Genomic DNA, 22841 nt, shown 5'->3' on the forward strand with positions numbered 1-22841 from the left:
GGCACAGGAGACCAGTTCCTAAATATAATCCCAGCAGTGCAGACACTGAGAGAAACAATTAATGAATGGGACCTCCTGAAACTGACAAGCTTCTGTAAAGCAAAGAACACAGTTGACAATACAAAATGGCAGCCTACAGAATGGGAAAAGATCTTCACTAACCCCACATCAGACAGAGGTCTAATCTCCAAAATGTGCAAAGAACTCAAGAAATTGGTCAACAAAAGAACACATAACCCAATAATAAAAAAAAAATGGAGTACAGACCTAAACAGAGAACTCTCAACAGAAGAATCTAAAATGGCTGAAAGACACCTAAGGAAATGTTCAACATCCTTTAGTCATCAGAGAAATGCAAATCAAAACAACTCTGAGATTCCATCTTACACCTGTAAGAATGGCCAAGATCAAAAACCCTGATGACAACTTATGCTGGAGAGGTTGTGGGGGAAAGAGAACACTTCTGCATGTAAAACTCTAGGATAACTCTAACGCATTTCTGACAACTCTTCCGAGCAGTAGTGCTCCCTCCTCCCCTAGGAACCAAGAACCTAACAACTTACACATGCACGTACTGAAATGTTGGGAACTTTCCATCTCCCTGAATCCTTGTGAGTGTTCTCCAAATAGAGCTCTGTTCCTGAAATTAGGACAAGATAACCCACAGATGTCCACAGATGTTTTGACTCAGCCCCTGGGAAAGGGGCAAAGTGACCCTCAGATGTTTCCTCTTACCTCATCTGATCTAGCAACTGCTCTCCAGCCAATTATTGGTAATAGCCCTTTGAATAAGCCAACCATAATAGTTAGAGAACAACTCCCAGACTCCCCCCTTGTTTCTGTGGCTTTTTTTTTTTTAAGTAGCCTGTACCAGCCATTCGGGGGTCTTGCTGGCTTCTGGAATGCAGAAAGACCCTGTCATGATAGAATTAATAAAATCCTCATGCTTTTACATCCACTGTGGTGTGAGAGATGGTCTCTTGGGGCAACTCCTCCTGGTAGTTGGACTTCAGGGTCCAACATACATTGCTGGTGGGAGTGCAAGCTGGTACACTCCCTTTGGATGTCAGTGTGGCAATTTCTCAAAAAATTAGGAAACAACCTTCCTCAGACCCAGTAATACCACTTTTGGGTATGTATCCAAAGGATGCTCAAATTGTACCACAAGGCCATGTACTCAACTATGTTCATAGCAGCTTTGTTTGTCATAGCCAGAACCTGGAAACAACCTAAATGCCCCTTGACCGAAGAATGGATAAGGAAAATGTGGTATATTTACACAATGGAGTACTACACAGTAGAAAAAAATAACGACATCTTGAATTTTGCAAGAAAATGGATGGAGCTAAAAAACATTATTTTGAGTGAGGTAACCCAGACACAGAAAGACAATTATCACATGTACTCACTCATAGGTGGTTTTTAAACATAAAGCAAAGAAAACCAGCCTACAAACCACAATCCCAGGGAACTTGGACAATGAGGACACTAAGAGAGATTTACATAGATCTAATCTACATGGGAAGTAGAAAAAGACAAGATCTCCTGAGTAAATTGGGATCACGGGGACTTTGGGGGAGGATTAAAGGGGAGAGGGGAGAGGCAGGGAGGGGAGCAGAGAAAAATGTAGAGCTCAATAAAAATCAATTAAGAAAATAGAGACCTCAGATGACCTCAGATGCTCTGAAAAAAAAAAAAAAAAAAAAAAAAAAAAAAAAAAAAAAAAAAAAAAAAAAAACACCTGGATGTGGGGGCAGGCACCTACAACCCCAGGGATGGGAAGGCAGAAACAAGCAGAAAGAAAGGAAAGGAAAAGAAAAAAAAAAGAATTAAAAGGGAAATTTTTGAACATGACATACAGCAGAAGGGAAAATTCTTAAACGCAGCAGACAAAATCAGCTGAAGAAGGGCTTTCATTAGGGGTGAGGAAATGCTTGCAGACCACAGCAAGCACACAGAAAGGGCCCTTTGCAAAGCAAGGGGTGGATCTGGGAATCTGAAAGTCCAGCCTCTCAAGGGCTAGAGATTTTATGGGACTGGAGATGACTTCCTTTTCTAACTTAGCATAGGTCTACTTGAACAAAGAGGGTACTTTTCTGTTCGGGAGAGTGGGCATGGCATAACAGAAGAACCCTGGAATGCCTTCCTGTAACAGGTCACAAAGCAGTTTTTGATGTGATGTAAATGCCCGTTTTGACTGAAGCACTATTTACAGATATGCAAGTGCATTTATCAAAACTCCTCTCACCACACTGAAAACAGATTTGCCCACGCCTTAGAGCTGGTTTCACAAAGCACTGTTGATGTACTTTGGAACGCAAATGAGTCACAGTATCCTGTTTACCTTCCCAATACCCCTCTGGCTCGATTCCCTTCTAGGACTCAAGCTTTCTTGGGGCAGGCACCTCTCTCGACAGCCAGTGAGATTTCTGAAATCAACCGTGGTAACAGCACTCCTATCGCATCGTTTCCTCTTATATTGGTCAAGGTACAGTCTGAGAAGCAAAACCACCGAGATGGGGGCTTCCTCTACAGATCAGGTGCTACCCAACTGTGAGAACAGCTTAAGCGTCTTCTGAAATACTGCTTGTGACCAGCTGCCTGCTGGTGCAGGAGTTTGCAACACAGGTGCAGGGAATGGAAGACAACTGGAAAGTTCCAGAAGCTAACCAGAACCCACAGACACAAGGAGGAACTGAAACCATGACAAGTTCTTGTTTTTTCCATTTTCATGGGAAGGGCCCCGAGCTAGCTAGGGTCATCCGGTGTCATGGAGCCAAAGATATACCTTTGCAGATTCAGGACTCACAGGAAGGAAAAGCAGTTGCAGGCTTACCCACTGACAAACATTAAGATCCAATACATTGGGGCTGGAGAGATGGCTCAGAGCTTAAGAGCACTGACTGTTCTTCAGAGGTCCTGAGTTCAATTCCCATCAACCACATGGTGGCTCACTTCTGGTGCCCTCTTCTGGCCAGCAAGCATACAGACAGAGCACTGTATAGATAATAAATTTTAAAACATGTTTTTTTTTAAAAAAAAAAAAAAAAAGATCCAATACATCTTTCATATCATTCATAAGAAATCTCTTACAACTAACCCTAAGCAAAAAGTTCAGCCCAGCCAAATGGACACAGCCATCCTACCATTTCAAATGGCTTATTACCCTCACTTCCTTGAAACTTGCTGGGCTCTCTGCAACCCAACATCTACCAGATCTTCTGACATTATCTCCCAATCTTCCACCTCTGAGGCTATTAGATTTGTTTAGTACAAATGTGCTAACTTCTACATACTGGAACAGCCTTTCTTTCTCATCTTCCCACGTATCCTGAGATTTGCTGACACTTATGTATTCAGCCTGCTTCGGGTCCTCTCTAATGCATACTGTCTTATGGCTGACAGAGCACCCGGTAAGCTGTCAGCTAAGCAAACAGATGCCAATGGACATGAATACCGATTACAGTGTTTGAGCACTAGAGATGGAGAACCACAGTCGGAGTCAATGTCGTTTTAGCTTGATAAAACTAACCCAGGTGTGGTGCCACTTGGGAACCTACAGCCTGCTTGTTCTTCATGACAAGTTTGGAGCCAGCCTGAGCTACAGAAAATTTGGAGCCAGCTTGTGCTACAAAGTGAGACCCTCAAGGTGGCTCAGCAGGTAAAGGTGCTTGTAGGTAAGTCTGAAGACCTGAGTTTGAGCCTTGGAACTCCTATGAAAGAGGGAGGAGAAAACCAGCTCCACAAAGTTGTCCTCTGACCACCACTGTGGCACACGCACCCAAAGACATGACCCACTACCCCCACACAGATTTTGGAAACCAAGGACAAGGGGCTGGGGAGATGGCTCAGCAGGGAAGAGACAGCTGCTCTTGTAGAGGATTTGGCTCTAGGCACCCCTGTGGTGACTCACAACCATCCTTAACAGAGGTGCCAGGGGATCTGATGCCTTGTTTTGGACTCCCGGTGCACCAGGCTCACACATGGTGTGCATACATATATGCAGGAGAAACATTAATACACGTTGTTTTAAAACTCTAAAAAGCATTAAAACAAGGACAAAGTTTTAAGTAGCATGCGGGAAAGCCACTCATTTCTGCAGAAGGCAGTTAACCATTGATCCTCTTGACTCCATCTCAGTGTGTGAGCCACTGGGAAAGCAGAGCCCGAGAAAAGGCAGTTTGTTTGGGGATGACTTATGGGATAGGAATAAAAACCATAAAAGCTGCCTGGGGACAGAGTAGTGGTTAAAGGTGTCTGAGCTGGGGCATGAAGCTCCATGTCACTGCGAACCTGAGGGTCTGCATGGAAGTGGAGCCCTCACTCTGCAGTAGAAGCCGCCTGCCAAAACACTTCCACTTCCCCGGCTGGGTGTCACCGCTGGGGAACTTGTTCCTCTGGCTTGAGAGAACTCCCCAAGGCAGGAAGTAGAGGGCCCACTGGCTCTTAGAGCGGGAAGCTAGTAGAACATGGGCCACAGCACAAAGATAGACTGAGGGGAAAGGGGGCCTCATTTACCGAGAGTTTCTTTTTCAAAGATCTTTGTCTATTCTTCACAGCACAAATACACCCAGAATAAGAAATGTCAAACCAGTTTCACTTCCTCCTTCTGAGAAACGAACACTTGAGAGTTTGGAGAAATTCCATTATCAACACCTAGATCGGTGAACAGGTCAGCACTGGTTGACAGCTGTCCTCGGAGGACACTGACTGACGACACACCATCCTACACGTATCATATCCTTCCTATATCCTGTACAAAAATGGTGTCCCTGGAGTTACAACATGCAGCAACACAGCCTTGCTTGGAGGAGTTGCTCTAAATAAATTCCCGAAAAGGACAGGCGTGGAGGAAATAGCACCAAAAGTTATTTGATTCAGGGCATTAGGAAAATATAAATCAACAGTTCATGTATACAGGCTATTTTGTCCCCCAGAACACATAAGGCAATGTCTAGAGACAAATCTGGCTGCCACTAGTTGCCACAGAAATCTCACAGGAGATGTCAAGTTGCTACAAGTACCCGCAAGGCACTGGGCAACCCCTTTACTAGCAAAAACTACCCTACTACACACACCAATTGTGTAAAAGACATCTGATCATTGATATTAAATATGTATGTGTGTATCATTTACACATTTAAATACATTTAATTTGATACAATTAAAAGCCAATGTTTACATGCTAGCGATACAAAGTGTTGCGTTAGTACCACCAAACCCAAAGGAATTGGTGAGTCCAATTCGCCGACCCTGGGGTTTCCATTCCTGCGCCTCCAGAGGAACGTAATTGAGATCAAATTCTGGCTCCGTACAATCCAGGTTTAAAGTCGGTGGGAGTTTTTGATGGTAACAAGCCAGTGCAGTAAAAGCTGCCTCCGCCGCCCCTGCAGCCCCCAGCAGATGCCCGGTGGCTCCCTTTGTGGAGGATACGGCAAGGGCCCCGGCGTGATCTCTAAAGAGCCTCTTGATGGCTCTGTTTTCAGCAGCATCACCCAGTGGTGTGGAGGTGGCGTGTGCATTGACATAGGATATCTGTTCAGACAACACACCTGCATCTTTTACAGCAGCAGCCATGCATCTAGGAAGAAAAGAAAATTACCAAATGAAGTTTAATTTTAACAGGAGATTGTTCACCTGAGGAGCTTGTGTAAAGATATAAAGATTTCCAAGTACACCAGGTAAGCTCCATCCTGAGTGTCATAGCAGAGACCCCATGATCCACGAAGCCAAAAATAGCTAGTATTTGCCTTTACAGGAAATCCCGTGAACTCCTGGCAGGTTTAACTCAATAAAACATAGCATGGTCTAAGCTAAGAAAGTAACATATTATCTTGGACTGTTTTCAAAGTATAATCTTTAGTCTGGAGCTAGCTAGAGATGTAGACTTCTGAGTGTCAACCCAGATGCACAGCCAGAATCCACAAGCAGCACTCTAGCAAGACCTCAGGGTGATCCAGCTGAGAAATGCCACTCTGTAAGGAACAGAACCCAACCAGACACACCTAGCAGGCTTCATCTGTATTCTCCAGGTCTGCTAAGGGTTCAAGGGGAGACTGAGGAAGGGAGCAGAATGATGGCCAAACAGGGAGTCAGCAAAGACACAGCTCTACTGGATTTGACTAAAGTCCATTCAATTTTTGTTTAAAGATGTTTGAATGTTTTCAAACATTTCAAGCAAAGAATTTTTAAAAAAAATACATTCAGTCTAAGATAGAAAAATATACATACTATACACCACAACCAGATAACTTTTTTTTTTAATTTGAATTCTAGTAGTGTCTTACAGGAAAAAAACAAAACAAAACTCTGAACAGAACCAGTTTTTACCTGAAGGCACCTTCTCCTTCAGAATCAGGGGCTGTTATGTGACCAGCATCCCCTGAGAGTCCATAGCCCAGAACTTCTGCATAGATCCGGGCACCTCTCTGAAGAGCATGCGCATGTTCTTCTAGCACCAGCACAGCAGCGCCCTCGCCCATGACAAAACCATCTCTCTCTGGATGAAACGGTCGGCAGGCCAGCTTGGGATCTGGGTTTGTGCTCAGAGCCCGGGCTCTAGAAAACCCAGCAAGAGATAATGGACTAATGCAAGCATCTGTGCCCCCAGCCACCATCACATCGGCATCACCGTGGGCTATAAATCTGAAGGAGTCTCCCACCGCATGAGCTCCTGTTGTGCAGGCTGTGGACACCGCGTGATTGGGGCCTTTGAGTTTATAGCGAATGCTGACCTGTCCCGCAGCCATATTGATCAGAATCTTAGGGACAAAGAACGGGCTGACTTTATTATAACCTTTGGTCTGAAACATCAAAGCCGTTTCGGAAACAACTTCAAGAGGAACCATGCCCATGCCAATGGCAACACCAGTCGCCACCTGATCTGCTTCTAACTTCGGATGCCAGCCGGAGTCTTTCAGGGCCAACTCTGCTGCCCCGATAGCCATGATGGTGGGAGATGACATGGACTTGGTGTCCGATTTGGACACAAAGTTTTGTTCATTGAACTGACCTTCCTCAGTACCTCTTGGCACATAAGCAGCCACACTGCAAGGAATACTCTTGTACTCCTCACCAACGACAGAAACAATCCCACTCTCTCCTCGGAGAAGCCGATCCCAAACTAGCTGAGTGCCAACACCAAGTGGGGTCACCAGCCCGATGCCTGTGATGACAACTCGCCTACGCGACGTGGCTGCTGGCAGAGCTCCAGAAGACTGGCGTTTGCTTATTAACCAACAGTATGACGCTGGATGTGGAGGAGAGCCTGTGGCTTTTAGAAATTTTTGTAAGCCGTTGGACAACATGGTTGAAATTCACAAGATCAGAAACACGTTTATTCCTGAAACAGACCACAAGAGACAGAAAGGGCCGTTTAAACAACGGAAGGGTCTAACGATTACCCTAGATGTGCTTGCTGTCTTGTGAGAACGGCCGCAGAGAAATGCCTCCCTCGTTTGGATGCAACTTTCGTGTTTAAGCTACGAGGGACCTCAGTCAGCCAACTAATAGCCAGCTCACTAGTTTTCAGGAAAACTGGACAAGGAAAGCCTCGAGGCCAGCCCACTCTGATCAGATTACAGCAGGCATCCTTCTCTGGGCTCACCGAGGATTACTGTACGGTGTGGGCTGAGTATACGTGGCACTCCCACGGCCGTCGCGGGCCTATTCTGGGAGGCGCCCTCTACCTACTTCCGGAGGCCCCGCCACAGCCCTCGCAGCCGTGGCAGGCAGGCGTCCGCACTTCCCGGGGTCAGCATTAGGAGCTCTCAGGGCTCCACGATCACGCCACGCCCTTCACCCCCACCCTGAAACCCGGGTGCACTCCGCCACCAGGGCCAACCGCGGCCGCTACCTGAAACAAGAATGCCGGCGCCCAGCTTATGCGCATGCGCACACTGTCCCACAGATCCATTTCCGCCCGGAGACTGGCGCCTGGTGTCAGAGGTCGGACAAGCGGGGCAGGACTTCCGCCGGGCTCCGGGACTGAGTTCGGCTCTCCGTCTCCTCTAGTTGAGACTTAGCGGTGACGCACAGATGTGTCGGTGTTGCCAGAGAAGGGATGGAGTCATTTCCTCGGGACATTCCGGGGAGGACAAAAAGCTGTATAGCCTCAGTCAGGCTCCCTGGTATCTGGGAGGAAAACAGCGAATAGTACTCTCGAGAATGCCACACAAGAAACCGAGGTCGTTTGAACAGATCATCCAAATGCCACGCAGCCACTGAAAACAATGCTGCCGGTCACTGTTTCGTAATGTGCAAAGACGCCGAGAGCATTTGTTAGCAGGCGTCAGTTGCAAAACAGAATATAGCGCTTTCAGATTTAAAGGTCTGCAAAGAAACTGGGCATGATGGTACACGCCTGCAATTTCAGCTCTTGGGAGGTAGAGGATCAGGAACTCAATTGTCATCTGGGTATCCAGTTCAAAGCCAGCCTGGGCTACCTCCCTGACGACCCTGTCTTTAAAATCAAAACCTGAAGTCTGTTTGTGATGGGCAGTGGTTGTGGTGTCCCGGCTCCATTTTTTCCTTGCCCTTATTTACATAGTAAACAAATAGTGTATAGTAAGTAAATGATGCTTCTGTAAAAATAAAACTTTATATTGCTGACTTATGGGGGGAAGTGACTGGAATATGCCCAATATCTGACGTGGAAACAAGAAAAACACGTTTATTTCTGAACTTAGGAAAGTTTAACTTACTCATTCAAAGCAGACTGTGAATCTGTAATGGGAAAGTACGACACGCAGCAACACAGCAAGGTGGTGCTTTTTGACCAGCTGCTGAAATCTGTCCCAGGTGTGAGCTTTGGTTTTTCTTCTTCGGAGGACGGATTGACCGTGCCATCTGCACCTGAATCTTTTACTCATGCTGGTGTCCTTATGGGTGATACCTCTTTGTGGCCATTGTGGCCAAGTATACTCAAACCGTAGAAACGGATTTGGGTCAAGTTTATCTTATTCCTCATTACTCCTGGGTATGATTTGTTTGAAAATCTACTTTGTCTATAATAATGTTTAAGGAATCCAAGTTTGTCCTTGATCTCAGGAATCTCCACTTGCTTAGTAAGATCTCCCTGCAGTGAAAATAACGTTACTCCACCCTGTCCCTTTTGTTAATCTGGATGTAATACTGCCAATTGCAGGTAGCCTCGGGTCTCAGAAGGTGCTGGGGTATGTAGACTGTGGTACTCTGGCTATGCAGCCCTGGAGAAGGTATGCCGTCATCCATGTTGCAGTGAAACTTGCTGGTGGTGCAGACGTTTTGGAGCCTCCCACACTCCTGTAAGCAACTCCTCAGCCACACTCTGTAAGTAGCCAAATAAACTTACAGGTATTCCAAGGTGGACTTTGGGGTTCCCGCTTTGATTTATTGCTCCTGCCCTGTATTTGTTTACATCTTCCCAGAGAAAGAATTCTCCAAGCAATGAGTACAGACATAAGTGATATAACAAGACTATGATCTCAACTTGTGTTTCTCTCGCTGATCATTTTATTTCATCTGGAAAGAGGTAAAGAGTTTATAAAATCTGAATAGTTGTATGTGAGTTAGTACTGTATTTCTTGCTAAAATATCATGGTGTAGTGAACACCAATCTTGAAATTGGTATTCAAATTGCTTATCGTAGCCTCCTTTAAAAGTTCTGTTGCTCAAAACTTCATTTCCAAATATAGTTCCCAAGTAAATAAACTTTCTGTCCAACAAGTCGGACTTCCCACTGCTTGTAATATTATTGGAACACAAAGGAGACAAGGTGGTCAGTGCTACCTCATAAACTCAGGAAATGCTTCCAACAAGTGGGCCTTGATTTCAGGTTATGAACTAAACAAATGCATGGCTCGTACCTGGGTGGAAATATCTTTTCAGTAGGCACAAGACACCAGGTCCATACGGCCAGTGTCAAATTTGAAAAGTTAGGCTCACTAGAGCTATAGGACCTGAATTCCATTTCCAGAACTAACTTTCTTTCTTTTCTCTCTCTCCTCTCTCTCTCTCTCTCTCTCTCTCTCTCTCTCTCTCTCTCTCTCTCTCTCTTTCTCTCTCTCTCGGTTTTGGTTTTTAGAGACAGGGTTTCACTCTGTAACCCTGGCTGTCCTGGAACCCATCCTGTAGACCAAGCTAGTCTTGAACTCACAGAGGTCCACCTGCCTCCCAAGTGTTGGGATTAAGGGGTATGCCACCAGGGCTCATAAAGGTTGGTGTTATGGTTTAGATAAAATGCTGTGGTTCCCCTGAGGGCCAGCGGCAGGCCACAGGGGGCAGCCAGGTCCTACCAACCGAGGCCTCTGTGGGTCCCAGGTGGGAAGGAGGCAGCGAGTGAGAGAGACCTCAGCAGATCAGTGGAGCAGCTGGTCCCAAGAGGAACCATGGCAGGTGACCTGAGACAGATAGGCATGCCATGCAGAGAGAGAGTTTGGGTATAGTTTATTCAGTGGGTTATGGAAGGAAAGGAAAGTGGGGGGAGAGGAAGCCACAGCCACCTCTTCTGAAGAGAGACCTCTTCCAAAGAGAGGTTAGGGTTAGGGTTAACTCTCTTAAAGGGACAGGACAGACTATTACATTCCCATCTCTTTTTTTTATAAGAAAAAGGCAGAAGGTTAGGCACAACAGGTTAAAGGAATTGGGACAGTGGATTCTCAAGACTGCTTCCTGCTTATTTGAGGGCATTGTCTTGGCGGGGCAGAACCTGAGAAAACTGGATGCTGGTCACATCCTAGGGTAGCTGGTTTCTTTGCTCCTGTCTGGTGTTTATGGTATGGGAATATAATGGTCTGTCCTGTCCCTTTAAGAGACAAGCCCTGACACACACACACACACACACACACACACACACACACACACACACACCTCCGCTCTTCTACCAAGGCAAGAACATCTTCCTTCTTCTTCCAACCTACAGGCTCTCTTTCTGTCCAGTCTCTCATTGAAAGAGGTATCTGTACCCTCCATTCCTGCCCCCAATTCCTCACTCTCTGTTCTCTCTCTCTCTCTCTCTCTCTCTCTCTCTCTCTCTCTCTCTCTCCTTCTCTCCTCCTTCCCTTTCCTTCCATAACCCACTGAATAAACTATACCCAAACCCTCTCTCTGCATGGCGTGCCTATCTGTCTCGGGTCATCCACCATGGCTCCTCGTGGGACCAGCTGACCAGCCAACATCTCTCACTCACTGCCTCCCACCCACCTGGGACCCACAAAGGCCTTGGTGGTGGGACCTGGCTGCCCCTCATGGCCCACTGCCACCCCTTGAGGAACTGTGCTGTTTTATCTAAACCATTACAGTTCGTCTTACAACCATTTCCATACTCTTATAGTGGAAAGAAAGAGCCAATTCCCAGAACTTTTCCTCCGATCGCCAAATGCCATGGCTAGGGCATGTGTATGTATGTACTTCACACACACACACACACACACACACACACACACACACACACACACACAAATAATTTTAAAGCATTTTAAAATAAAAATTTGAGGAGCTGGAGAAATGATGCCGAGGCAAAGGGCTTATAGTTCAAGAGGGTTAATGGCTATAATTGTGGGGGCAGCATGGCAGCAGGCAGCAAGCATCGTGGCTGGAACGAGAAGCTGAGAGCTCACATCCTTCACCGTGAGCACGAAGCCAAGAAAGCACACAGAAAGTAGGACAAGGATATATATAACAACAAAGCCCAACCCTGGTGAGTTCTTCCAGGAGGGCTGTCCTTCCTAAGTCCCCACACTGCTACTGATGGGAACCCCAGCGTTCAAATACTGGAGCCTAGGGGGAGCATTTCTCATTCAGTCCACTATGTCTCGCTCCCTGGTCTTCATAGGCTCGTGGCCATGTGATGCAAAGTGCATTTAGTGCAACTTCAGTAGTCCCTGGAGTCTCTCGGTCTCAACACTGTTTGAAAGCCTACAGTCTCTTCTACGATGCAAAGCATCCCAGAATGTAACTCTCTGGAAAATGAAAAGGTAAATCACAGATTTGCAACATATGACACAGAATTTCCGTTACCGACCCAAAAGGGTGGGAGTGGAGCATGGTAAGAAAGTCCTGGACCAAAGCATGAAGAGAATAGAGACTAGCAGGACAAAGATGCTCGGCATCTTCTGTCAAGTGCTTAGATCGCTCCACCCCTCCCGCGTTCCTGCCTGCAGCAAACTTCTCTCTCCTGGGCTGGTCCTGCCCCTTAGATGCAGCTCTCCTTGGCAGATTTCTCACGTGTGACATCTCCAAAATCTTGTGTCCACTGCAACTAAGGTTCCCTGTCACAGCTCCACACACGGGGCCTTCATGCAGGGACTCTCTGGCACGTGCTGCCTGGTCTCAGAGGCTCTCTGAAGCCACAGAGGTCTCCTTCATATCTAAAGCCAGCACCATGGGACAACTTAGCCAAGTACGGCTACAAGCTTAGGGTGGGGCCTTGAATCACATGGGCATCAGTGCTTTTCAGCTGCTTTCTAGGATCAGAAGGTTGCTATGGTAAAAATAAAACACTGCAGAGTGGTGGCAGTGGGCAGTGGCACAAGATACCCCCCCTCTGCTCTTCCCCTTCTCTCCTTACCTCCTTTCCCTTTCCCTTCCATAACTCACTAAATAAATGCCCACTTTCTCTGCATGGCATGCCTATCTCTGTCTCTCACCCTCCATGTGGCTCCCTGCCTGGGATCCGCTGACCCTCACGACCCTGTGGGCTATTCGGGGAACTGGGAACTGCAGCGTTTTACTATGGCAGCTTCTCATAGCCTCCTTGGGCTCTGCTGCAGCCACTTGGGGAAAGGCACTGTTTTATTTTTACCATAACAAAGATGCCTTAGGTTGTCTTTTACACACGGGAGACTTGGCTAGGTGGGGGTCTTACACAGATCACCTTTTTCCTGTGTTCCGGGGCAGGACAAGCTTCTCCTCAACCACGCTAATCTTCCACTCTCCAGCAAAGGCCTTGGCTGCAGCATTCCGCTTCCCAGCGCTCCTTTCTCCACAAACTGTATGGTTCATCTTGTTTTCTGGCCCAAATCTCCAAACTTTTTCCACAACACCCCACCCACCCATCGCACACCAACTTAGCCAAGTTCATCACAGCAATAGCCTACTCTCAGTACCAATTTCTATTGTGTTTCCTCACAGTCTATATTAAGTTAGCAGCTTTCATAAAACTAGAACTTTACACATTCTATAATTGTTTGGAATTGAAGCTAATAAAGAAACTGAATTGGTCATTTTGAGGGTAAAAACAGAACAAGTTTGTATCCAGCTGTTAATGCTGTCTCCTGGGAAGGCAAAGAATGGTCAGAAGGTGAAATGGGAACAGGAGGGAGCCTAGGAGCTATCATTGCCCTTGACTAGTTCTAAGGCACTATAGCCACAAGTTCCTTTTTGCCAGCGATAAGGAGGGCAACACCCTTTTTAGGCAGTAAGAACTTTCTCTGAGCAACCTGAGGGAATGGGAGCTTTGTCTGAATGCCTGGCCTGGGGAAAAGGACTTTGTAGTTTTATCTCTCTTAGTGTGAGCCTTAGAAAACAATTTTTTTTTTGTTTTTGTTTTTTTGAGACAGGGTTTGTTTGTGGTTTTGGAGCCTGTCCTGGAACTAGCTCTTGTAGACCAGGCTGGTCTCGAACTCACAGAGATCCGCCTGCCTCTGCCTCCCAAGTGCTGGGATTAAAGGCGTGCGCCACCATCACCCGGCAGAAAACAATTTTTCAATTGAAGTTTCCTTTAGTATCAATAAAAAAATATGACTCAGTATATTCAAATAGTTTAAACCCAAAAAAGGTAGCAAAGACAAGGAGGTTAAACATGTAGTTTTTGAACATGACTAGATCTTGAACAAGGAAATGCATTTTTAAAAAAACATTAGTTAATATTTTTAATGCTTTGACCTTTCAATATAGTCTTTTACATTGTTATTCTCCCATTACAAAATTTTTCCCATTGTTATTTTACAGCTGCAGTTTTGCCTATGTTATGAATCTCAATTCAAACATCTGACATGCAAGTGGTCCCAGACTACCCCTGTACAACCCACAAAAGATTGAGATTCATAGGCTTGGATGCTGTTCCAAACCCTCTGTCAAACTGTCTAGGTCATTGTCTTCTACATCACAAGAAATGAACATTTCCATTTCTCGTTAGTTTTTGGTGCTTACGGCTGTGACCCTAATTTTTAGCCTTTTAAGTTCAAATATTAACAATAAAACATTTTGTAAGTACAGACGTCCCACAGTCTTATAAATTTAAGTATTTTAAAAAATTAAAATCTCGGGGCTGGAGAGATGGCTCAGTTGTTAAGAGCACTGATTGTTCTTCCAGAGGTCCTAAGTTCAATTCCCAGCAACCACATGGTGGCTCACACCCACCTATAGTAAGACCTGGTACCAACTTCTGGCCTGCAGAGACACATGCAGGCAGAACATTGTATAAATAAATAAATAAATCTAAAAAAATTAAAATCTCTTAAATGTCTTCCTGCAATATCAAAAATAAAGTACCTCTTTGGCCCCACCCTCAACAACACACACATAACCTGTCTTTTAGAGCTCCGCCTGCTCCATTTCACTGTAGCTGGTGCTTTTGGTGATTATAACCAGGCTGGCCTCAAACGCACAAAGATCTGCCTGCCTCTGCCTCCCAAGTGCTGGGATTAAAGGCGTGTGCCACCACCACTGGCCTTTTAATCCTTGTTTTCTCTCTTCATTCTTTCAGTCTCCTGTTTTCTCCCTCACTTTCCAAACAACATACCAAAGTCTTTCTTGCTTCTCAGACAATATAAAAAACTCTTACCAAAGTCTTTTTTTATGTTTTCCTTCAGTAGTATATTATATATTGTATGACTACAATATTTTAAATAACAGAAACATGCATATACTATAACAAAAATAACTTTAAATTTACATAAAAATCCTGTACCAGCGTGAAACATCTGAGACTAACAGATTTTTTTTCATACTCCTAACCAATAGTGATTTGTTACCAGCCCCTCTAAATGATGACATATATTTATAACCCATCAGATCTGAATGACCAAAGCAGCTCTGGTGGAGGGAAGTCTGACTATAGTGTCACAACAGGTCACTGCAGCTTAATACCTATAGCCAGTGACTATGACTCATTACTTTTTGCCTGCAGAGCCAAACCTTGGCCAGGTTTGGCCAGAAATCGAGACCCGCAGCCCCAAGGGCAGGCTGAGGAAACCCATCCACCACTGAGGAAACCCATCCACCGGCATGGGATGGGGCAGGGTGGCATGCAGCATGGGGGGCTTAAGGGGAAAACCTGCAAAGGCAAAGGGGGTACAGTCAGATTAGGCATAAGGAAAGGCTTAACCCACAGAAGGGGGTCATCAACTCGGTCGATGAGACCCTGGAAAGTCACAATGTAATAAATCTGGTCCGGGTTTCCAGTACGAGGTCGGAAAACAATGTTCTCAACCTTAGGAAAAGTCAGATTGAGGTGTAAAGATCCCAGGGGCCAGCCCACATTGAAAGAGGACCATTTGGAAGAACAGAAAATGACCCATGGTCTGTCCATTCAAGTCAGTCATCAACAGAGATACAAAGATAGAATACACAAGACCGACAAACAGAACAGTTAGACAGAGGGTCCAAAACAGACTCCCATAGGTACCAGATGGTATGGTTTGTGGAGAGCCCAGAGATTCAGCCTCAACAAGATCAAAAACCATACTAATGGGACAGGAACCATTCAGTAAGGCGACCTGATCCCCAGAGACTTCAGATTTAGAGTTACAGACGGGCCCCACTGGGTCCCTGATGGTCTCAGATGAGAGACCCCCATCCAGACGAGAAAAGGGGACATCTCTCAATTCCCCCAGGTCTGCCCTCTAGCATGTCCACGGTGTAAATTGACCTATTCAGATTCAGATTCAGAGATCAACGCTGATAAAAACAGAAGATAGACAGACAAGACTTTAAACACAGATAGACTTATTGCGGTTGCTCAGAATAAACCTTCGGGGTTGGGGGTCCTGATGGGGGTCTCAGGGAATCCCGGACAAGCCCCCCAAATGTCATGTCTAGTCTGTGGAGACCCCAAAAGACCACCAGAGAGACCAACTCACTAAAATGCAAAAGCAAGGTCTACATGTGTAAATTTTCAAGCCAGCAGGGACCTTGTCAAGCACAGCAGTGAGAAAAATACCCCCCCCCCCCCGCCCTATTAGAAGGCGTTACTTAAAGGCAAAACCCAGAAAAGTTACATTAGCAGAGTGTGGGGTGATGGGTTCAATCCTGATTGGCTCGTGTCTAGGGACTTTTCACAAATTTTATTTTCAAACCTTGCTTGTTTGTTAATTTTTCTTATCAACTGACCTTTGGGTGAGGATATTCTAAGGTTGTGTGAGCTTTCCAGATGCTACCCTGTTACTTTTGCCCCTAGCCATTTCTGAGGACTGGAATGTTTTACAGGAAAAAACTTACACAAGACACAAGATGGAGGCAGAGGACAAAATGGAGGAACTTTGGTCCTTCACTACCTTCCTCCTCCTCCTCCTCCTCCTCCTCCTCCTCCTCATCCTCATCCTCCTCTTCTTCTTTTTAAATAAAGCCAGAATAGTCACTATCAGACCTTCAGTTGACCTTAGGACCTAAGCAAAGGGCAATCCAGAAGTCCCTAAATTCCATATCCTTCTGCCTGTACCTATTTCATAGTGGGGTAGTGGTAGAGACAGGGTTTCTCTGTGCATCCCTGGCTGTCCTGGAAATCGCTCTGCAGACCAAGCTGATCTGGAACTCAGTGATCTGCCTGCCTCTACCTCCTGAGTGCAGAGATTAATGGCATTTGCCACCACTGCCTGGCCTGACTGTACCTTTAACACACTGGCATTCCAAGTATCAGTCAGGAACATAGGACTCTTGCAGTTGGGCCACAAGCCTGATTATTACTTTGTTATGAGCCAGAAAAAAAAATCACTTGTGGTTCCCCACTGAAAATTTTAAACAGCGAATAACATATTCTTTGTTGAACATAATAGATATATAATGTTCTTTGACTATACTCGGTCCATTATCTTCTCTCATATCCCCTTTAGCTCTCTTTTTCTGCCTCCTACTGCCCCCTACTTTCATGTCTTTTGTTACTGTTGGTGGTGGTGGTGGTAGTGGTGGTAGTGGTGGTGGTGTGTACGTGTTATGTATGTTGACAAGATCTGGTGTAGCCCAGGCTGGTGCCAAGTTTACTATGAAACCAAGGTTAACCTTCAACTATTGGTTCTTCTGCCTCTACTTTCAGGTTCTGGGATTTGCCAACATGCCTAGTTGAACCCACAAATCTAATTCTTGAAGTTGGCCCACAAATCTAATTGCTAAAACTTGAGGTATATTTGACAAATGAATATTCAGAAGTTCTAGAAGAATTCTTAGAAGAAATTGCCCAGAAATACTTTTTTAAAAAAACATTAAAAAGCAACAGATACTAAGTGTCAAGAAGTTAGGTGAGTAAATATCTTTAAAACACAAGGCTGAGAAATACTTGCTAGCCAAGCCTTGTGCTTCATGAATGTAACGCCAGCTATTCAAAGAGAGTAGAGTACAGAAAGTTCCAGGTCTTATTTGACTATGAATTGACATCAAGTCCACCCTTAGTGACATCTCAACCTTAAAAAGTAATAAAGTCAGGTAGTGGTACCCAAACCTTAAATCCTAGCACCTGGGAGGCAGAGGCAGGAAGATGTCTGAGTTTGACAGAAGCCTGCAGAGTGAGTTCCAAAAAAAAAATTATACTAATTATATCAAAGGCTGAGTGTGTAACTCAGTGCTGAAGCCCCTGCCTGGTGTAACTGAGTGTGTAACTCAGTGCTGAAGCCCCTGCCTGGTGTAACTGAGTGTGTAACTCAGTACTGAAGCCCCCGTGGTTCAATCACAGTGACAAGACCTAACACCTTTGTTGGTTTGGAAGGTTCTTTTCTTTTCAAATGTGCGTTGATATTTTGCTACTCCTTGAACTAGAGTTTAGACCGTTTGTGAGCTGCCATGTGAGTGCTGGGAATTGAACCCCGGTCCTCTGGAAGAGCAGTCAGTGCATAAATCACTGAGCCATCTCTGCAGCCCCGGAATTCATCTTCTGAGATAAAGAATATTGATAGATGATATGCCTGTATGCGTCAAAAGATGCAGCATGTTTATTAATTTTGTTCTCTTCCTCATTTCTCATTTTATTCTATTACTCTATATGCGTTTTTATGTGGGTCACATGATAAACTGAATCCCCAACTCCTTAATAGGATGCAATATGCTGTTTAAAAATGCTCCTTGCAGCAGAATCATACCTTGTGAATGAGAGCTTGGGGTGATGTTCATCAATCTAATTCGGAAAAGAATACACAAATCGGAAACCCGGCAGAGTTCAGAGCCACGCTTTTGTCCTTGAAGCCACCTGCCTAACCACAGGTTGAGGAGGAACTGCCCGCCAATTCAAGGGTTTGAGGCCACCCTGGGCCACAAACCAAACCCACGCCTCCCGACCCCCAGAAAGCAAAAACTTGTTCTTCCTTCTGGAGTCTTTTCTTCCATAAACAACATTCATCTGGCGTGAAGAGAAGGCTGTAAAAATATCTATGGGCCCATGCCCCGCACGCCCACAAGCCACAGCCTTCTCTTTCAGGGGCTGCCTCCCCTGTGCCAACGATCAGAACCGCCTCTCGGTACCTAGCCCCGCCCCTAGGCCCGCCCAGAACGCCTCTGGCCCCGCCCATAACGCCCCTGTCCAAGGAGACGCCCCGCCCCTCCCCGCCCCCTGGCCTAAGGCCTCCGCGGCGGCCTAGGCTCTCAGCGCTTGCTCAGTGCCGGCCGCGGCGCGCGAGGTGGCGGAGGCCGCGGCTCAGCCATGGCGTCGGCCGCACTGGGCAGCTCGTCGAGCCCGGCGTCCCCGGCCGTGGCCGAGCTCTGCCAGAACACCCGGGAGACCTTTCTGGAGGCCTCCAAGCTGCTGCTCACCTACGCCGACAACATCCTGAGGTGCAGCCGGGGCCCTCGAGCCCGGAGGGCCGCAGGCGGGCGGGGCCGCCGGCACTCGGGCCTGAGGCGGGGCGGGCAGGGCGACGTAAGCTCGCCAAGGTTGTCACTGCAGGATCCCCGGCTCTGTGACCCAGCCCGAGTGCGGGCTAAACGTTCACGCCGCGTTTGGTGGTTGAAACCTTTGTAGTTTAAAGTTACGAACTTCCGATGGATTTCTGGGCTTTACTTCCACCCGATTCCGTAAGAGTTTTGAAGGCCACCACACCGGAGAAGTCGCGTTCCGTTCAGAGGGCAGCACTCTCCGCGGCTGCTCCGCACGGGGTCGGCGCTGGAAGTTGGAGTCAGCCCCCTGCTGCAGCTCTTTGGGGAAAAGGCCTGCGGGAGGGGGGCGGACGGTGGAGGTTAAGGAGGTTGAGGTGTTGACTGACGTCACGCCCCCGGGCGCCGGCTCTCCTAAGTTCACGGTCGCTAAGTCCCTAGGAATTCTCAGCTTCACAGCTGGACGTGTCCTGTGGCCCATTTTCAGAGGATGACTTAGAAAGGGTTGGTCTGAGACGGGGTGCTGTCCTATATAGCCCAGGCTGGCATGGGGCTTGCTCTGTGGCCCGGAACTCATGCCAGTCCCCTTCTTGACTTTCCGAGTGCGCAGATGACAGGTGTGAGCCGCCCTAGTAACATTACTGATTTGAAAGTCAATCGGAGAGAGAACCGTAGGTGATTATGTGCCGTACGTCACGCAGCATTAAGCCTGCTCACAGCTACGTAACTGTGACCTGCATGACCATCACCACCCTCCTCTGTGACACCTCAGCTTAAACTCTTCCGTTGTGACACCTCAGCTTAAACTCGTCTACCCTGCCATCTCCCAACACCTCAGAGTACAAGATGCCCATAGACTCTGAAGGAACGCATAGGGTGACATGATTCTCGGGGACCTGTGGCTGAGATCGCCTCCTGAATTCTTAAGTCCCCGACCCAACCCCCTGTACGGAAAAGAGGGGTGGATTAGCGACGAAGGTTCTGCTTTCAGTACCCTCAAACCAAAGGTGCTGCCATCAGAGAGTGCTTGAAGGCTTGCTGTGTGGAGACAAAGATTGCTATCTGAGCCCTCATCATGAATGTTTACTAAACTTCTAAAAGAAACTAGGCTTCCTCTTACAGCCTTCAGCCTTGGCTGTAGCTTGTAGTTCTGCTCTTGAGCTTTTATCTAAAAAGGAAATTAGGAGTTGCTAACTCAAATGCTTCAGACTGACGTGAGAACTTGCTCTCTTAGTTTGTAGTCAACAATAGTGACCTGTGTTCTTAGAATTCCAAGACCCATCCTCCACATCCAGTGACTTCCTTACTCTTCCTGGGCCCTGGCCATACTTCTCTCATTTGACCAGAGAAAAATCAGGTTTCCGTTTCCATGGCTTTTTTTTTTTTAATCCACTAGCAGTGAGGTGAAAGCACTTTTGAAAGCATATTGTCCCACCCTCTCCTCTGACCTCAGAGTCTCAGGATGGTTTATAGAATGGAATTGCAAATAAAAATTTCATTAGCACATTTTTTAATTATAACTTTCTTTTTTAAATATTTATTTATTTATTTATTTATTATGTATACAATATTCTGTCTGTGTGTATGCCTGCAGGCCAGAAGAGGGCACCAGACCTCATTACAGATGGCTGTGAGCCACCATGTGGTTGTTGGGAATTGAACTCAAGACCTTTGGAAGAGCAGGCAATCTCTTAACTGCTGAGCCATCTCTCCAGCCCCTCATTAGCACATTTTTAAACTGATACTTGTTGCTGTAATCTCCAGTGACACAATCCTTTAAAATTTCTGCTCCAGTGACGTGTACTATCTCCCCAGCAGTATTACATCTAATTAAACCAGGAAGAAACGTGAGCTAATTTGTATGCAAAAGATGTTCCTTCCACCCAGTTTCAGATAAGGTGAGCTTGCTATCTACTTTCTCAAAAGCAAAGCAGAACAGCTCTGTATCAGTTTCACTGATGTCACAAGTGGGCTGTTTGCTAATTTGATTCATGTGCCCAACTTTGGCCTGGAATTTGACATGTTATCTGAGAATGATCTTAAGCTACTCACCCTCCCACCTACACCTCTAGATTACAGGCATGAGCTGTCACACTTAGTGTGATGAGCTGCTAGAGACGGAAACCACAGCCTGCTGAGTGCTAGGAGAGCACTCTACCACCTGAGTGTATTCCCAGCCCTTCATTCATTCATTCATTCATTCATTCATTCTTTAATATACATATTTGATAGTCCACTAACTTTGTTTACAAAGCAGAGACAGTTATTATTGACTATGCTGGAAGAACCAAGACTCAAAAGTAGTTTCTTTGTTCAAAGAATACTAATATATTTGGGAGAAAGACCAGTTTCAAGATAGCGTTTATGTTTCTGTAGTTATGCTTGGATGTTAGGAGATATTGGGGAGACCCAACATGAGATAGTAAAGAATGGAGGTTTGATCGGGTAGGACCAATTGGTGGAGTAGCAGAGAACATTTATGTGAGGTGATGGGCAAAGGGAACTTATGGTTCCTGGAGTACAGTTTCTTGAGGAATAACATTAGAAGAAATGGGCATTAATTGTAGTTGTGAAGTCATTTTGTAATCATCGCCATAAGTGCCGATGGAATGGAGACAGACATTGTCAGCAGTTCCCAATTTTCAGTGACAGCGTAAGAAGCAATAGAAGACAGATAATAAAGCTGACTTCTAATTTTTAATGTATTTGCCATTGACACATAGAGAAGTTGAATGTGAGTCTTGAGGGCTGGTGAGTTTGTTGGCAGCTTGTATGGTGGAGTTTGTTTAGACTTTATACCACAACAGTAAGTTTTAATTCTCATCCACTTTTTTTTTTTGGTTTTTCGAGACAGGGTTTCTCTGTGGTTTTGGAGCCTGTCCTGGAACTAGCTCTTGTAGACCAGGCTGGTCTCGAACTCACAGAGATCCGCCTGCCTCTGCCTCCCGAGTGCTGGGATTAAAGGCGTACACCACCATCGCCCGGCTCTCGTCCACTTTTTTAAAGTGTAACCATAGGCAACTTAAATATAACTTCCAAGTTTGAGCTTCCTTACTTATAAAAGGGAAGAAAAATATTCTATTCTAGGATTGTATCATAAAATAGAAATAAAGGACGTGGCACACACATAGCTACTACTGAGGTTATTATAATTATTATTATTTCTGTTAATTGGTTTACCAGTTTGGTGGGCTTTTTGACTGGATTTGATCTTTGGAATTCCATGCCTGTTTGTAGTGCACCGTTTCCTCTTCCTTCCCTTCCCTGTCCTCACCCGTCTGTTGTACTAGCCCTTTCCCCACACTCATGGATTTCTGTTGGTTTTCTTGTGTCTCACTGGTGGGTTTTCGGTTGCTCGGTCGGTTGGTTTTTGAGAGTTGTTTTTGTTGTATTTTTGAGAGAGTTTCATTGTGTGGCCAGAGGTAGCATGTTGAGATTACAGGCATACACCACTGTACTTTGATAAGTGTGCAGTGTTTGGTTGTAAGAACAGTGGATGGTAGAGGTGGGACAGTGATAGTTCCTGTATCCTTTAAGGCCCAGACCTTGCTTCCAAAAAACCAGGGGGAGGGAGATTATGACTTTTCTTACCTGATTCAAATACAAAAGCAAATGTTATTTTTCTGAAAATTAAATAACTTGGTAGACAACCGCGAGAGTAAAACAACTAGGAAGACAAAATGTTTTCCAAGTGACAGTTGAGCAAGTGCAAGAAATTCTACTGCCTTCTCAAGATTCCATTCTTTTAAAGTCATCAGAAACCAGCCATTCAGAAAATGGTCCAAGAAAAGATACAAGATAATTGCTAACAAGTGAAGTAAATGTTACAACTTGCAAAAATATTTAAT

At 45.8% G+C, this 22841-nt stretch overlaps 2 protein-coding genes and 1 long non-coding RNA gene across 6 annotated transcripts in view; 2 read left to right on the forward strand and 1 right to left on the reverse strand.

Annotated features, from left to right (window-relative positions):
• Nucleotides 1–5128: 5128 nt before the first annotated feature.
• Nucleotides 5129–8007, reverse strand: Oxsm (3-oxoacyl-ACP synthase, mitochondrial). 3 transcript variants are annotated; one of them, XM_050140684.1, is made up of 3 exons: nucleotides 7856–8007; nucleotides 6331–7342; nucleotides 5129–5581 (listed from the first exon to the last, which is right to left on the reverse strand). In XM_050140684.1, the coding sequence occupies exons 2-3, from the start codon at nucleotides 7305–7307 to the stop codon at nucleotides 5179–5181; spliced, it is 1380 nt and encodes a 459-aa protein (XP_049996641.1). In that variant the 5' UTR covers nucleotides 7308–7342; nucleotides 7856–8007; the 3' UTR covers nucleotides 5129–5178. The 3 variants fall into 3 exon arrangements, with proteins under 3 accessions (XP_049996641.1, XP_049996643.1, XP_049996642.1); XM_050140686.1 differs by lacking the exon at nucleotides 7856–8007 and adding an exon at nucleotides 7693–7840; XM_050140685.1 differs by lacking the exon at nucleotides 7856–8007 and adding an exon at nucleotides 7607–7834.
• Nucleotides 8008–8485: 478 nt separating this feature from the next.
• On the forward strand, nucleotides 8486–16100 carry LOC126500638 (uncharacterized). 2 transcript variants are annotated; one of them, XR_007591390.1, is made up of 3 exons: nucleotides 8486–9309; nucleotides 9408–9511; nucleotides 10064–16100. It is a non-coding gene; the product is annotated as an uncharacterized lncRNA (long non-coding RNA). The 2 variants fall into 2 exon arrangements; XR_007591391.1 differs by having other exon boundaries at nucleotides 13930–16100.
• Nucleotides 16101–18744: 2644 nt separating this feature from the next.
• Ngly1 (N-glycanase 1) overlaps nucleotides 18745–22841 on the forward strand; it is a 55534-nt gene continuing 51437 nt past the window's right edge. The window contains exon 1 of the mRNA XM_050140637.1: nucleotides 18745–18954. Within this exon, the coding sequence (XP_049996594.1) occupies nucleotides 18824–18954 (131 nt within the window). The 5' untranslated portion in view covers nucleotides 18745–18823. The remainder of the gene's footprint in view (nucleotides 18955–22841) is intronic.

The sequence above is a fragment of the Alexandromys fortis genome, unplaced genomic scaffold (genome assembly GCF_014885135.2).
Source record: "Alexandromys fortis isolate MF-2015 unplaced genomic scaffold, M_Fortis_MF-2015_v1.1 scaffold_46, whole genome shotgun sequence".
Lineage (NCBI taxonomy): Eukaryota > Metazoa > Chordata > Mammalia > Rodentia > Cricetidae > Alexandromys > Alexandromys fortis.

Coding starts and splice junctions, on each gene's coding strand:
- Oxsm (XM_050140684.1), bottom strand. CDS start 7,307: ATGTTGTCCAACGGCTTACAAAAATTTCTAAAAGCCACAGGCTCTCCT. Junction 5,582..6,330: donor GAAGGAGAAGGTGCCTTCAG/GTAAAAACTGGT, acceptor TTTTCTTCCTAG/ATGCATGGCTGCTGCTGTAA.